The following is a 15,869-nucleotide window of genomic DNA, read 5'->3' on the forward strand; positions in this document are numbered from 1 at the left end:
TCGGATGTTTTGGATCACATGTGCAAAGACAGATGTGCTCTAGAAAGTTGTTTCCCAGTAATTACCTAGACTGTCCAGTAGATTCATACTGAACCAGGAGCGTTGAGCATATAACACAAGATCTACGGCTGTGTTTTGAGCCGTTACTTCTGCAAAGCATCTCTCTCACTGTCAGTGAATGATTCAGTGTCCCGATTCAGCAGAGAGACTCATTTCGTTCCTGAACGAGTCGGTGTAAAGATTGTTGAAACTGATTTCATGTGATTAGTAACAGTTTCACAGTGAGTGTATGCTGTTGATTTGATTTCTTCATGGTCAAACTCAATGATTTCATGCTGTGTGCAGTGAATTAGTTCCTCAGTAATGGCATTGGGGTGTTGCTCCATCAGAGATGTGGAAGGCTTTGTTATTCAGAGTCAAGTCAAGTCATGTTCAAGTTAGGGATGTAACGGTATGAAAATTTCTCATCACGATTATAGTGACCAAAATTATCACGGTTATCAGTATTATCACGGTATTGTTAAAATGTGCTGGAGATGTTCAAAAAGTACCGATACATAAATCACTTCACCAAGTTTTATACTTAAAAATCAACAAACAACAAATAAAATGACTTTGTTTGCATAATCACTAAAACAATAACATTACCAATGAGGTCTGGATTTTAAATGACAACTTGACTGACAACAGTTTAATAGCATGTTCAAATAAATAATGTAAATGTTCAAATAAAGCTTTGAAAAAGTTTCATATAAAGGTAAACCTCACATTTCAGCCTTTAAAGAAAAGAGTTAAGTGAAAATGATAATTGATTAATAAGGGGAAGGGGAGGGGGGAAGTGGTGTGTGGTCAAGTATAGTGACCCATACTCTGAATTAGTGCTCTGCATTTAACCCATCCAAGTGTACACTCAGTAGTGAACATACACCCGGAGCAGTGGGCAGCTAATGCTGCGGCGCCCGGGGAGCAGTTGGGGGTTCGGTGCCTTGCTCAAGGGTCTCACCTCAGTCGTGGTATTGAAGGTGGAGAGAGTGTTGGTTATTCACTCCCCCACCTACAATCCCTGCCGGACCTGAGAATCAAAACCACAACCGTCAGGTTACAAGTCCAACTCTCTATCCACTTATCTGCTCCATAAATAATTCTATATAGCTTATCTGAATTGTTTAAATGTGTAGAATCCACATAAGCTTGTTTTTCATCAACCGGTTAATATTTACAGCAGGACATGCAAATTTGGTGCGTTTTTTGGCCAGACAGAAACTGCACACAGACTGAATGTAAATAAGTGTCTGTAAATCCAGTCTCTGACAGCAGGCGGCGCTTTCTATGGAAAAGCTGAATTACAGCTGATTCCCGTGAACTCCGCGAACAAAGCAGTATTGTGTTTAAGAACACTTCCTTTAGGTATTACATGGAGCTGAGATGAAAACAAAATGCCATCGAATCGTTTCTGAAGACAGTCAGATCCTTCAGAGGTACATTCATATAATTAATTCACTGATATATTCATTTGTATAATTCCCTCAGCACCTCCCAGCTTTTCCGTCCTGTCTTCACTCAGAATGAAACTCTGCTGCCGTGCGCTCGTGACACTGTTACACTCTGCTTTATGCTGGACAGTATTTATTTATCCTGAGTTGTTCAGATCGTGGTAATCGAATACGGTTTTAATGATAATTAAAATATGAAACGGTAATACTAACCGTGGGGAATTTTATCATGATTTATCGTCAAACCGGTAATCGTTACATCCCTAGTTCAAGTAAACCGGGGATGTAAACCGCGGCAATAATAATGACCGTGAACTCCCGCGGCAGATAGAACGGTCGACTCTTCACAAACATAAACTCCACCAGCGATGAACAGTGTTTTGATAATACCGCAGCATTGTTACACCAGTCTTTGTTGATATACACACACAAGACACCTCCGCGGGTCTTACCAGACAGTGATGAATCTCTGTCCGCTCGGTAGCTGGTTAGCCCGTGCTGCTGAATGGCGGAGTCCGGGATGTTGTCGTTTAGCCATGTTTCGGTGAAAACACACACACAACAATCCCTTCAACTGAGTTGAATTAAGTCCAGTTTGTTTTCCAGAGAGCGAACGTGATGGAAGAGCCGGTCTTGTGGGGTTAGCCCTTAGCCTAGCTTGTATACCGCTTACCACGCTTCCGTCCTCTCTCACACTGCTTCCGATGCTGCCTTGTGCGGGTAGCGTCAGTAGGCGAGGCCACGGCCTCGAGGTCTGGCTCCAGCAGTAAACAAAGGCCTCGTAGCTTCTCAGTAGCTGCCGGCGAGAGTTGGTGTTTGTACGCGTTGCCAATATCCAAAAGGCTTTGGCGATCATATGTGTTTTGGCGTGATTTCCTTGTGAGTTAGCGGTAATTTGACACTATTTGGAGATGAACAGACGACATTAAAAGACATAAAAGCACCGTCTTTGGGACCCGGAGCAGCCGCTGCGTCTGACCGCGCCGCCATCTTGGATCAGAAGCCACATTTGTGAAGTAACGTTTGTGTTTCTGCAGGCATGATCTACAGAAGCGTGCGTCAGCCAAAGAAGCTGAGAAACAGCAGATTCAGGAGGACACAAAGGAACTGAGTGACAAAAGCAGCCAGCTGGCAGAAGAAATGAAGACCAAGAACGAGGAGCTGAAGGGCGTGGAGAAGTGAGAGAGACCTTTTCATCCCTCTAAAAACATGAATAATGCTTGAGTGACATCTACTGCTCGGACAGTCGTGTTTTGATAGATGTCTAAAGGGGTAGTTAAGGGGTGTTGTGCTTTTTTTTTCCTCGAAAGGAAACTGACCAAGCTGACCAAGTTCATAGAGAGCCAGAAGGAGAAATTTACCCAGCTGGACCTGCAGGATGTGGAGGTGCGCGAGAAACTCAAACACACCAAGAGCAAAACCAAGAAACTGCAGAAACAGCTCCAGAAAGACAAGGAGAAGGTGAGGTGTCCTGATCTCCAGATGATGAGCAGTTCTGTAGCCTCTTGACTGTAGATTTCCATGAGCGCTTGTGTTCTGTGCAGCTGGAGGAGGTGAGGAGTGTTCCCGCGAGCAGTGAGAAGATCATCACCGAGGCATCTGCTCAGAAGGAGGAGCTGGAGAAGAAGAGGCTGGTGGAGGAGCAGAAGCTGGCTCAGGTGATGGAGAGCCTGAAGGAGGAGACCAGTGGCCTGCAGGAAGATAAAGAGGTGAGATCATGTCTAGTGTGTGACGCCAGCTGATGGCAAGCTGTGAGAATGCCATCAATACCAAACACGCAAAAATGTTTTCAGTTTGTGCTGGCTGCAAGAGGCCCGTGAGTATAGCACATTTCCCACACGCTGCTCATTTCACTTTAAATTGGTAATGCATCAAAATGAAAATTCTGGGTCAAAACCAAAAATGCATGATGCATTTGGCCGCAAACTGAAATTTAAAATTATTTTTATTTAATTAATGAATCAAATTTTATCAACACTTAAAAGCGGAGTTATACAAACCCTTAACACTACTTCAGTTTTTGAAATATAAACATTTAACCGGTGGATGTATTCAAACACAAATAATGTAGACAACAGGTTCAGTACAAATATAATGAATGAAGTTCATCAACAGAAAACAGCTCCGACTGAAAGATTGATCTTGAGATGTAAGATCAATGTTTACCAGTTATAGTTTATCTACGCAACAACAATTTTTGTTTTGATTTTTATTTTGTGTATTTATGTATGTATTTATTTGGTAGTAACTACTTTAAATTTGTTTAGGCTTTCTGTGTGTAATAAATGTTTATAATGAATCTTTGTAATTTATAATTTGTTTCTTAATTCCTGTTGTGTTCTGAATTACGTTAAATTTAAATGATTTGTTGTGGAATAAGAGAACTAAAATATGCTTGTAAACTACATATTTACACTTGTATCGTATCAGTATACGTTTGTATACAAGTCTTTTCCATTATTTGTAATAAGTGTAATAACAAAATGTGACTTTCTCTTAGCAATGCAGTTTTGAGTGGTGAGTTTTTCTGTAGAATATCGCTCCTACTCAATCTTTGCTGCTTGTGTGTGGTCTTCTGCAGAAGAGAGAGCAGGAGCTGCTGGAGCTGAGTAAGACGGTGAACGAGACGCGCTCCCGGATGGACGTGGCACAGTCGGAGCTGGATATTTACCTGAGTCAGCACAACACGGCTGTGAGCCAGCTCAACCAGGCCAAAACCGCTCTGCAGGAGGCTGTGGACACGCTGAGAGAGAGGAGAGCCACCATCAAAGACCTCAGCGCCAAGATACCTCAGTGTGAGGAGCAGCTCAAGAAGGTCTGTGTGAAGACCCTGTTCGTTTGGGATCAGTAAGCTTTTTAATGTTTTTTTTTTTTTTTTTTTAAAGATGTTTCTTATGCACATCAAGGCGGCATAATAATTTATTTTATCAAAAATACAGAAAAAACATGTAATTTTGTGAAATATTGCATTTTTAATAAGTTTTCTATTTTAATGTACTTTATACTGTAATGTATTTCTGTGATCTGCAGCTGTATTTTCAGCATCATTACTCCAGTCTTCAGTGTCACATGATCTTCAGAAATCATAATAATATACTGATTTATTATGAGTGTTGGAAACAGTCATTGCTGCTTAATATTTTTGGGACCTGTGATACTTTCTTCAGGATTCTTTTAAATGTCAAAAACAACAGTGCTTATTCAAAATGGAAATTTTGTGTTACAATATACAAAAGTACAATACAATATATAATATTCAAAAGTTTGTCAGTAAATCATTATTCTTTTTCTTTTTAAGAAATTAATACTTGTATTCAGAAAGGTGATGAGTGGTGGTAAAGACTGTTAGAAAAGATTTATATTTTGAATAAATGCTCTTTTTAACTTTATTCATCAAAGAAAAAAGTATCACAGGTTACAAAAAATATTAAGCAGCACAATAGTTTCAACACTGATATATTGATATACAAATCATTGCTATAGAAATCAGCATATTAGAATGATTTCTGAAGGATCATGAAATCAATACTATAAAGTGCAATAATATTTCACAATATTCGTTTTTTCTGTCTTTTTGATCAAATAAATACAGTCTTGATGAGCAGAAGAGACTCCGTTTAAAAAATCTTGCTGATCCCAAACTCTTGAAGGGCGGTGTACGATTATCAGATTTGTGTCAAATCCTTGACCGAACCCTAGGAGAACACTGTTTGTGGCTTTGGTTGTGAGATGATGTGCTTGTGCTGCAGGACGAGCAGGAGCTGGAGCAGATCTCGGAGCAGGACCAGCAGAAGCGGCTGCAGGTTGGAGACATGAGACAGAAGGTGGCTGAAGCCAAGAGCTCTCTGTCCACCAACCGCAGCCGCAACAAAGTTTTGGATGCCCTCATGCAGCAGAAACGCTCGGGCAAGATCCCGGGCATCCTGGGACGGCTGGTACGTCCCTCACCTTCACCTCGGCTAGAGAGTCTCTGGGTGCTTCTCAGTTCTTATTTGTGCATCCTCGCTTCCTTTCCTTGCGTCTTAGCTCCAGCCCTTCAGGATGCAAGGGAAGGACGCAAGGACAGAGGAATTGAATCAAGTGAAATGATATAGCCTCGCTCCCTTCATCAATTAATGATGACTCTACACCACTAGATTTAGCTTGCACGTCAGGATTATTGAACATTACAGATAATTATTTATATTGTAATACTTTCAACCTCCACAAAATACCAATATTTTGAATACCCAGAATATATTGTATGAATATCTGAACATGCAATACATCACAATGAAGATCAGATCCTCTACTTTCAAACAAAAAAGGTTTTATTCTAGCTTCAAGCATTGTTTTTTTTTGTTTGTTTGTTTTTTAATCAACACTTATATGTGGTTTCATAAAAGCAACATTTTGAGCAAAAGGCTGATTTAATCGCATTTTTATCAAATACTCCATCTGGATCACATTCGATACAATTGTCAAAGCAAAGATGCAGTAGATGGCTTCCATCAGTATCTCAAAGCTTGCACAGGCCTTTACCACTTTCTGGATCCACATTTAATTCTGTAACATTAGGCAGTTTTTATTTATATGCAGTTAGTATTGATCGCAGTATTTTTCATATGCATATGCTTGCATATGAGATCGCTGGTTTCTGTGTCTTCCTGGTCTGTGTTTTTGATCGAGTGATTCTAGACTCATTCAGGAGATGCATCATAGCGCTCCCAAGCATATAACAGTGAAAACACAGAAACCTGGAAAATTCCGTGTTTGGCGGGGAGAGGGTTAACAATGCATTATTCCCAGTTATTACCTGCTTTTTATTTGTTGTGTAGTAATACAATGTTTAATTTTCTTGTGCTTTGAAATAATTCTGCAACTGTCCTACTACAGTTGTTGTAATTTGGCATACATTTGTGTCTTGCACATGTAAACAATAATAATAATTAATAAACTGTTGCAAGAACACCATTTTTACTAAAGCAAATTATGATAAAAGTTTGTAAAAGGTCTGGGTTATTTAACTATGAATTTTACACCACAGTGAAGCAGTTTGAAATGTTAATGTTGCATATTAACCCCTGCAGGCATAAACTACAAACATACTGTGTAAACAACACATCAAAACGAATTAACTACAGACCTACATTAAAGTCATTCTCTATTCTCTGTTAACCAATATAAGAGGCATTAATTTAAAAATTAAAAACAAGCCATTAAAATCAAGAGATGTAAATAAACGTAATTGCAACTGCTGAAAAGTACACGTTATACATCAAAATTAAAGGCACTGTCAAAACATATAATTCAATTCAAGTTTATTTGTGTAGCGCTTTTTCGCTAGTCGTTGCAAAGCAGCTCTACAGGAAATTAAGTTTCCACAATATATTTATATATAGCAGAACCTTAATATATTTAACTTATGGCAAAGTTTGGTAATTGTGTATGTTGTCTGAGCGTTGGCATCCTCTGAGGTCCTCTGAGGGGTTGGCATCATCTTTTCTCAGGTGTTCGGTCATCTCAGATCATTTAAGGGTTGGATCCAGACTGAAGCTTCTGTCATTCCTAGTTACCACAGGATGTTAATCAACAGAGAAACAAATAGAGACATAATTAGCGTAGCTGCTGTTCCATCTAAGCAAAAATGATTTGTTCAACCCAAGCTAAAGAATAATAATAATGTACATTTGATCAGATATAACTGCAGTACAAGATTATAAAATGCATTATGTGAATGCTTGGCTAAAGAGATGTGTCTTTAATCTAGATTTAAACAGAGAGAGTGTGTCTGAACCCCGAACGTTATCAGGAAGGCTATTCCAGAGTTTGGGAGCCAAATGTGAAAAAGCTCTACCTCCTTTAGTGGACTTTGCTATCCTAGGTACTACCAAAAGTCCAGAGTTTTGTGACCTTAGGGAGCGGGTTGGATTATAGCGTGGTAGAAGACAAGTTAGATACGCAGGAGCTAAACCATTTAGGGCCTTATAGGCAAGTAATACTATTTTGTAAATGATACGGAATTTAATAGGTAGCCAGTGCAGAGACTGTAAAATTGGGGTAATATGATCATATTTTCTTGACCTGGTTAAAGACTCTAGCAGCTATATTTTGGACGATCTGTAGCTTGTTTATTGAAGATGCAGGACAAGCAGCTAGCAGTGCATTACAATAGTCCAGTCTAGAGGTCATGAATGCATCAACTAGCTTTTCTGCATCAGAAACAGGGAGCATGTTTCGAAGCTTGGCAATGTTTCTAAGATGGAAGAATGCTGTTTTTGTAACATGGGAAATATGATTTTTAAAGGACAAGTTGCTGTCTAAAATAACACCCAGATTTTTGACTTTAGAGGACGTGACAGTGCATCCGTCTAGTTGTAGATTGTAATCCAAGAGATTCTGTGTACTGTTTTTTTTTTTTGGTCCAATAAGTAATATCTCTGTCTTATCTGAATTTAATAGGAGGAAATTATTGGTCATCCAATCTTTTACATTTTTAACACAATCTATTATCTTAGTTGAGAAGTTTCATCTGGTCTTGTTGAGATATATAGTTGAGTATCATCAGCATAACAATGAAAACTAATCCCGTATTTTCTAATAATATTACCAAGAGGCAACATGTATATTGAAAATAGCAGAGGACCTAGGACAGATCCTTGTGGTACTCCATACTTTACGGGTGATAATTGAGATGACTCCCCATTTAAATGAACAAAGTGGTAGCGATCGGACCGGTAGGATCTAAACCATCTTAAAGCCTGCCCTTGAATACCAGTATAGTTTTGTAATCGATCTATGAGTATATCATGGTCTATAGTGTCGAACGCAGCACTAAGATCAAGTAATACTAGCAATGAGATGCAGCCTTGATCTGAAGCAAGAAGCAAGTCATTTGTAATTTTAACAAGTGCAGTTTCTGTGCTATGGTGAGGCCTGAAACCTGACTCAAATTCTTCATAGAGATCTTTTTTTTTTGCAAGAAGGAGCACAATTGAGCAGACACAACTTTTTCTAAACTTTTAGACACAAACGGGAGATTTGAAATGGGTCTGTAATTTGCCAGTTCATTAGAATCTAGTTGTGGTTTCTTAATAAGAGGCTTAATAACCGCCAGCTTGAATGGTTTTGGGACGTGACCTAAAGATAACGATGAGTTAATAATATTGAGAAGCGGTTCTTCTGCTACAGGTAACAATTGCACTAATAAGTTTATTTAGCTCTTCCTGTCCTATAGTTGTAAAGCACTGCAGTTTTTCTTTGGGTGCGATGAATGAAGCTGAAATACTAGACGCAGTAGAATCTACATTTGATATTGTATTTCTGATGTGATCTATTTTATCAGTAAAGAAATTCATAAAGTCATGACTATTAAACTGTGAGGGAATATTTAGATCGGGTGGTGTCTGTTTATTAGTTAGTCTAGCCACTGTGCTAAATAAGAACCTTGGATTGTTTTGGTTATTATCTATGAGTTTGCGGATATGCTCTACCCTGGCAGCTTTTAGAGCCTGTCTATAGCTGGACAGACTGTTTTTCCACGCAGTTCTAAAAACATCCAAGTTAGTTTTTCTCCATTTGTACTCAAGAATACGAGTTTCTTTCTTGAGAGAATGGGTATAACTGTTGTACCATGGCGCAGTACGTTTTTCTCTAACCTTTTTCAATTTGAGGGGGGCAACAGCTTCTAATGTATTAGAGAAGATAGTGCCCATGTTGCTAGTCATTTTGTCTAGTTCATGTGTATTTATGGGTACAATCAGACAGGTTATTTGTGAATCTGTCTTTGGTGGCTGGAACAATAGTTCTGCCCGGACGATAACGCCGAGCCATATAATTAATATCAGTAATACGCAGCATGCACGACACAAGGAAATGATCAGTAACATCATCACTTTGATTTATACATGCGTCACATTTAGTCGATAACTCTTCTGCAAAGGATACATCTGTGTATTCTCGCTCATGACTCCTGAGAAGCACCCTTTCTGTGTAGATAAACAGGGTCATGTTCCTGTCGTTGTCTCAACAGGGTGATCTGGGAGCGATCAACGAGAAATACGACATCGCCATCTCCTCCAGCTGCGGCTCGCTGGATAATATCTTAGTGGACTCCATTGACACGGCGCAGAAATGCGTCACGTTCCTGAAGGCCCAGAACATCGGTGTGGCCACATTCATCGGCCTAGACAAGGTGAGGAAAGGACATTGCTTGCTAGACCTGATTTCAGAGCTGGAGTCCAGTGCTGATGGTGTTTGGTGCTGTTGTTCAGATGAAAGTGTGGCAGCAGAGCATGGGCTCCATCTCCACTCCGGAGAACATCCCTCGTCTGTTTGACATGGTGCATGTGAAGGACGAGAGCGTGCGGCCAGCGTTCTACTTCGCCCTGAGGGACACGCTGGTGGCTAAAGACCTGGAGCAGGCCACGCGGGTGGCCTTCCAGAAGAACAAGCGCTGGAGGGTGGTCACGCTGCAGGGCCAGATCATCGAGCAGGCCGGTCTGTTTACTCCCGTCTCTAGAGCACTCGTAAATCATTAGCTTTTACTAAATTCAGTTTTAATGGTTAAATTAAATATTAGTAATCAAAAATAACATCTAATTCAACAATTAATTAAAAAAAGATTAACAAATTTTCAGCAGTTCGGTGTTGTCGGTTTTAATATTTTTGGATTTAATACAAATTCATGATCAGAAACTGTTAATTAAATGAAGGCATAAAATATTAAATTATTTTAAAATGCAATTAAATCTAAATGTTTTATTATTGTTGTTTTAACAACACTGAGAAGTACATTTTACTGTGCAGTTAGTAATATCTCTGTTATAATTTCTTCAAGTTAAACCAAACTTTTATTTTGGCAGGTTGTAGTGTAGAGTTATACGAATTCCATTTTTCCGACTGTATTGTCTGCATTTTTCCTGCGTTGTGGAGTCAAGTGGCTCTATACGTGTATGTCTGGATGACCGCAATGAGCTCCCTCTCGCTTTCATCCTCAGGTACCATGACTGGAGGAGGAGGACGAGTGATGAAGGGCAGGATGGGTGCCTCGGTCAGCGCTGATGTCACTCAGGAGCAGGTCAGATCAGATGATAACTCACCCTCATGTGGCTCTTCTTCAATGGAGCACAGCAGGACGTGTTTCCAGACGCTGCTTGTACAATAGCACTTTTAAAACTGTTATGAGCAATTTAATTTTTTACAAGACTGTTCTTATTAGACTCTTTATTTTTCAATTTGATCCATTATTTTATTACTAAATAAACATTTTCAGTTCTGGTTTTCGACAAAGAAAACTTACATTTTCTACTTGCATAGCTGGATAAAATGGAGAGCGATTTGAACAAAGAGCTGACGCAGCTGCAGGACTGGCAGCAGAGGAAACATCAGCTGGAGGAGAAGGTGCACAAAGCCCGACGTGAGCTAAGAGACATGAAGAATACGCTGGAGAAATACACGGCCACCATCCAGGTCAGACAGCCAAACCTCAGCTGAACATCAGCGTGAACGTGTGAGCCCTGCCGTCTGTTAACCAGTGATGTGCGTTACAGAGCCTGACAGAGCAGGAGCTTCATCTCAAGACTCAGATCAAAGATCTAGAGGCCAACGTCATCTCCGCTGCTCCTGATAAAGCCAAGCAGAAACAGATGGAGAAGAGCCTGGAGGTCTACAGGAAAGGTGCGTTTGTACAGCATCTGTCATCAGTCACTCACAGTCCTGTCATTCCATATCTGTATGACTGTCTTCTGAAAACAGAAGGCATTCTACTCAACTTTGGACACTAGGACAAAAAGCTTCACGGTCTCGTGTGTTGGTCGGTTGATCTGTGCGTCTCTTGATTTGTTTGTTTTTTTTATGAAGACTTTGAGGCAGCGTCCACTAAAGCAGGAAAGGTGGAGGCGGAGGTGAAGAGGCTGCACACGCTCATCGTGGACATCAACAGCCATAAGCTGAAGGCCCAGCAGGACAAACTGGACCAGATCAACACACAGCTGGACGAGTGCTCCTCAGCCATCACCAAAGCCCAGGTGGCCATCAAGACAGCTGGACGGTCAGTTATCACAACAGCCAATATTAATACTATTTTTTTTTATTTTAACTTCAGACACTGTCAGATCTAAAAAAGTGATTCCACTTTAAAGTCCAGGGTCAGTTGCACCAACTGGACATAAAACAGTTGTTTGTAAGGCCTTCCAATAAATATGAGACCACTGAAAAGTGCTTTAAAGCAGCACTGCATACTATACTGTATATGTTATGTCACACACACAAGTTTAGCTTTTGTTCCCTTCAAAGGAACTGAGTTCACTCCAGTGATAGTGTTCACATTACCAGAAATGTATTTTGTTATTTGATATCTATTTTGCAAAGGTCACGGTTCCTGCTCTGCTGTGCAAAGGCGCACACCAACTCTTTGCACCACCTGGCCAGTTATAGGCATTTAGGCTGATCAAAAAAAAAATTATATTCTAAATCAAACAAAAAACTGTCCTCTGTTTGAAAGCAGAAATGACATCCTTAACCTTAAACCATTTCTCTACAGTAAACCAGCTGATCAAAGACATTGATTTCAACCCACTCAATTAGATTGTGCTTTTAAAGGATTAGTTCACTTTTAAAAAAACTTTTGCTGATAATTTACTCACCCCCGTGTCATCCAAGATGTCCATGTCTTTCTTCAGTCGAAAAGAAATTAAGGTTTTTGATGAAAACATTTCTCCATATAATGGACTTCATTGGGACCCAAACGGTTCAAGGTCCAAATGACAGTTTCAGTGCAGCTTCAAAGGGCTTTAAACGATACCAGACGATGAATAAGGGTGTTATCTAGCGAAACGATCGGTCATTTCAAAAAAAAAAAAAAAAAAGTTAAAGTTTTATAAGCACAAATGCTCGCCTTGCTCTGTTCTGTGATGCGCGTTCATGACGTCACGTAATACGCAATGGCGTTGAAAAGGTCACGGTTGAGGTAGGCGGAAGTACCGAGTGAGTGGGCTTTGTAGCTTTGTAGAGAGCCAGTTGGTTGGTTTCTAAAGTGAATGTTGTGCTCTGACATGACAGCAATCTGAAGAAGTCTGAGGACAGCGTGGCTCAGCTGGAGACAGAGATGTGTGAGAATCAGAAGCTGATGGAGGAGCTGACGGAGCAGCTGAAGAAGCTGGAGGAGGAGGCAGGAGAGATCATGCAGGGGTACCAGCAGGCTGAGGTGCTTCTGTCTCGTCCTCTCTCTCAGATGGTGAACACGTGAAGACACTTGGTGCTGATTTCTGAGTGTGTGTTTGTGTAGGAAGCTCTGCCGGAGGTTCAGGAGCAGCATCGAGGAGTGCTGCAGGAGATCAAGGCTGTGCAGGAGCAGGAGCACATGCTGCAGAAGGAGTCTCTGAGCGTGCGGCTGAAGGTGGAGCACATCGACACGGCCATCGCTGAGTGCCACAACAAGATCAAACACTGGGAGAAAGAGGTACTGCGTCACATCTGCAAACAGACAGTACTGACTGAATGGATAAAACCTCAAATTCCCCAGCCCTAGCGCATGGCTTTAGGTTTAATTCCTGTGCCATGTGCTGTCAGGCTCTTCTTCCTGAGCCAGACCGACCTTGATTTGCTCGCCTAAGGGGTGGTGTGTGTGTGTGTGTGTGTTATTTAAATTAGCCTGTACTGGCCTGTGCGCTTTCGTCTTCTCTCTGTGTGTTTACAGTCCTGTGTGTTTTAGGCCAGCAGGCTGTCGCTGCACCCCATCGATGGAGCTCCAGAAGAAGAGCTGCCTGCACTGAACCCAGAGCAGCTGGAAGACATCGGCAATCCAGATGTCATCAAGAACGAGATCGCTCTGCTGGAGGACCGCTGCTCCAACATGAAGCCCAACCTGGGAGCCATCGCAGAGTTCAAGAAGAAGGTACCAGAGGTTCACTCGGTGTGGTCAGCTGATGAATGAGTGCGTCAGCGCACTGACTGCGTGCGTGTGTGTGTGTGTGTGCAGGAGGAGCTGTATCTGCAGCGGGTGGCGGAGCTCGATAACATCACCACACAGAGAGACTCCTTCAAGAGAGGCTGTGAGGACCTGCGCAAGCAGAGGCTGCACGAGTTCATGGCTGGATTCAACATCATCACCAACAAACTGAAGGAGAACTACCAGATGCTCACACTAGGAGGAGACGCCGAGCTGGAGCTGGTGGACAGTCTGGATCCCTTCTCCGAGGGCATCATGTTCAGGTGTGTGTCTCTGCAGGTCAGCCGTCTGTTAATGCTGCAATACACAGATTTTAACATCTGAACACGTTTTAAAGCACTAGTAGGACGCTATGATTTCCGTGATGTGGAAAACCGATGGAATCGTGGAATCCCGTCATAAATGATAATGACTGAATTTACTGTATAACGAGGAATGTCACGGAATTTGCAAGTTTTGGATGAATAAATCAAAAGTAGGCCAGCACACTTAAATCAAAACATTGTGTGGACTAGTGTCTGTGAATGTTAAAGTCCCTGTGAAATCAATTAAACGTTTTTTGGGTGTTAGTATTAATATGTTAGTCTTAAGGTTATCTATAAGCCACTGCGCTCCGAAACAGTGACAATTCTCATTTAGAAGATATAAGCATTCAAAGCTTGCATTTGAATAAGATAAAATCTGTATCTGGTTGGATGACAACGCTCGCTCTCTTAGACAGGCGTGCCGTAAAGCAGAGAGGAGATGGAAGCATGATCGGCTGACTGTGTCTCTTGAGATTTTTAAAGAGTGTCTGGTTAAGTTTCAGAGCGCTGCTAAATCAGCCAGATCAAAATATTTTTCGGAGCTGATTTCGGCACACTGTCATAGACCTAAGATTTTATTCTCCACGATAAATTCAGTTATTAATCCAAATTCCCAGTATTCTAGGGAACTGTCAGCAGGGCTCTGTGAGAAATTTCTGACATTTTTTGTTGATAAAGTGAGTAACATTCGCTTATCTTTTATTTCACAGCTCTCAGACCTGTCTTTAAATTTGCCTACTAGTCCATTTTTATTTTGTAATTTTCAACATGTCTCTTTAACTGAACTCTCTGATCTCGTTAACAAAATGAAGACTACTAACTCTTCACTAGATGTTGTTCCTCCTGAGATCATAAAAGCAGCCTTTCCAGTAATTGGACCCAGCATCCAAGCGTTGGTTAACTCATCTTTGGATACTGGTGTGGTTCCTAATTGTTTTAAGCATGCGGTTGTTCAGCCGTTGCTTAAGAGGCAAGGTTTGGATGAAGGTTGTTTTAATAATTTTCGGCCTGTTTCGAAATTATCCTTTTTGTCAAAACTTTTAGAAAAAGTTGTCCAATCACAGTTGATCACATTCTTAAATACTGCTAATTTATTTGAACCTTTTCAATCTGGTTTCACTGCTTATCACAGTACAGAGTCTGCTTTGCTTAAAGTGTTCAATGATATTTTGGTTGCAGTTGATGCTGGTAAAAATGCAGTACTGATTCTACTCGATCTTACAGCTGCCTTTGATACCGTGGATCATAATGTTCTTATTGGGCGGTTAGAACATCTGATCGGTATCAGGGGTACAGCTTTACAATGGTTCAACTCTTATCTTAAAGACAGGTCTTTTTCTGTAGAGCTAGGCAAATTCTCCTCATCATCTGCCCCAATTATTACTGGAGTACCCCAGGGCTCTATTTTGGGACCACTTCTTTTTAACCTATATATGCGCCCTCTGGGGGATATTATCAGAAAGCACAATGTTTCTTTTCATCTGTATGCTGATGATACACAGTTGTACCTCCCACTAAAAGTTGGTGAGTCCATTCAACCACTGCTGGAATGTATCTCAGATATTAAATTATGGTTGTCAAATAACTTTCTCCAACTAAATGAGAATAAAACAGAAATTATTGTTTTTGGTCCCCAAAAAACGAGAATGAGTATCATTGAGGAGCTGGGCAACCATTTCCCCTCCATTTCCTCACAAGTTAGAAACCTGGGTGTTATTATAGACTCAGAATTATGTTTATCCAAACAAATTAATTCGGTCGTTAGGAGCAGTTTTTATCAATTACGGGTCATTTCCAAACTTAAATCATTTTTGTCTTTTCAAGATTTGGAGAAGGTTATTCATGCTTTTATTACCTCACGTCTAGATTACTGTAATTCTCTGTACTCAGGTCTTCCTCAGTCATCGCTTTCACGCCTCCAGTTGGTACAAAATGCAGCTGCAAGGCTGCTGACTGGGGCAAAGAAATATGACCACATCACTCCAATTTTGGCTTCACTACACTGGCTTCCTGTCCATTTTAGAGTTCAGTTTAAGATTCTGCTGTTTGTTTTTAAAGCTCTTAACAATCAAGCTCCGTCTTATCTTAAAGTTCTTCTTATCCCTTTGTCAACTACCAGACGTTTAAGATCCACTGACAGGG

General features: G+C 40.8%; 1 protein-coding gene across 1 annotated transcript in view; it reads left to right on the plus strand.

The window, feature by feature from the left end:
• The window catches only part of LOC306850994 (structural maintenance of chromosomes protein 4-like), a 34,804-nt gene that overhangs the window by 15,910 nt on the left and 3,025 nt on the right, over nt 1-15,869 (plus strand). Inside the window, exons 8-22 of the mRNA XM_079386993.1 lie at nt 2,531-2,671; nt 2,804-2,954; nt 3,038-3,202; nt 4,075-4,308; nt 5,243-5,428; nt 9,505-9,666; nt 9,746-9,971; nt 10,472-10,551; nt 10,791-10,943; nt 11,024-11,150; nt 11,334-11,523; nt 12,534-12,678; nt 12,760-12,933; nt 13,186-13,368; nt 13,453-13,685. Of these exons, the coding sequence (XP_079243119.1) occupies nt 2,531-2,671; nt 2,804-2,954; nt 3,038-3,202; nt 4,075-4,308; nt 5,243-5,428; nt 9,505-9,666; nt 9,746-9,971; nt 10,472-10,551; nt 10,791-10,943; nt 11,024-11,150; nt 11,334-11,523; nt 12,534-12,678; nt 12,760-12,933; nt 13,186-13,368; nt 13,453-13,685 (2,550 nt within the window). The remainder of the gene's footprint in view (nt 1-2,530; nt 2,672-2,803; nt 2,955-3,037; nt 3,203-4,074; nt 4,309-5,242; nt 5,429-9,504; nt 9,667-9,745; nt 9,972-10,471; nt 10,552-10,790; nt 10,944-11,023; nt 11,151-11,333; nt 11,524-12,533; nt 12,679-12,759; nt 12,934-13,185; nt 13,369-13,452; nt 13,686-15,869) is intronic.

This window comes from Barbus barbus, assembly GCF_936440315.1.
Source record: "Barbus barbus genome assembly, chromosome: 31".
Taxonomy (NCBI): Eukaryota; Metazoa; Chordata; class Actinopteri; order Cypriniformes; family Cyprinidae; genus Barbus; species Barbus barbus.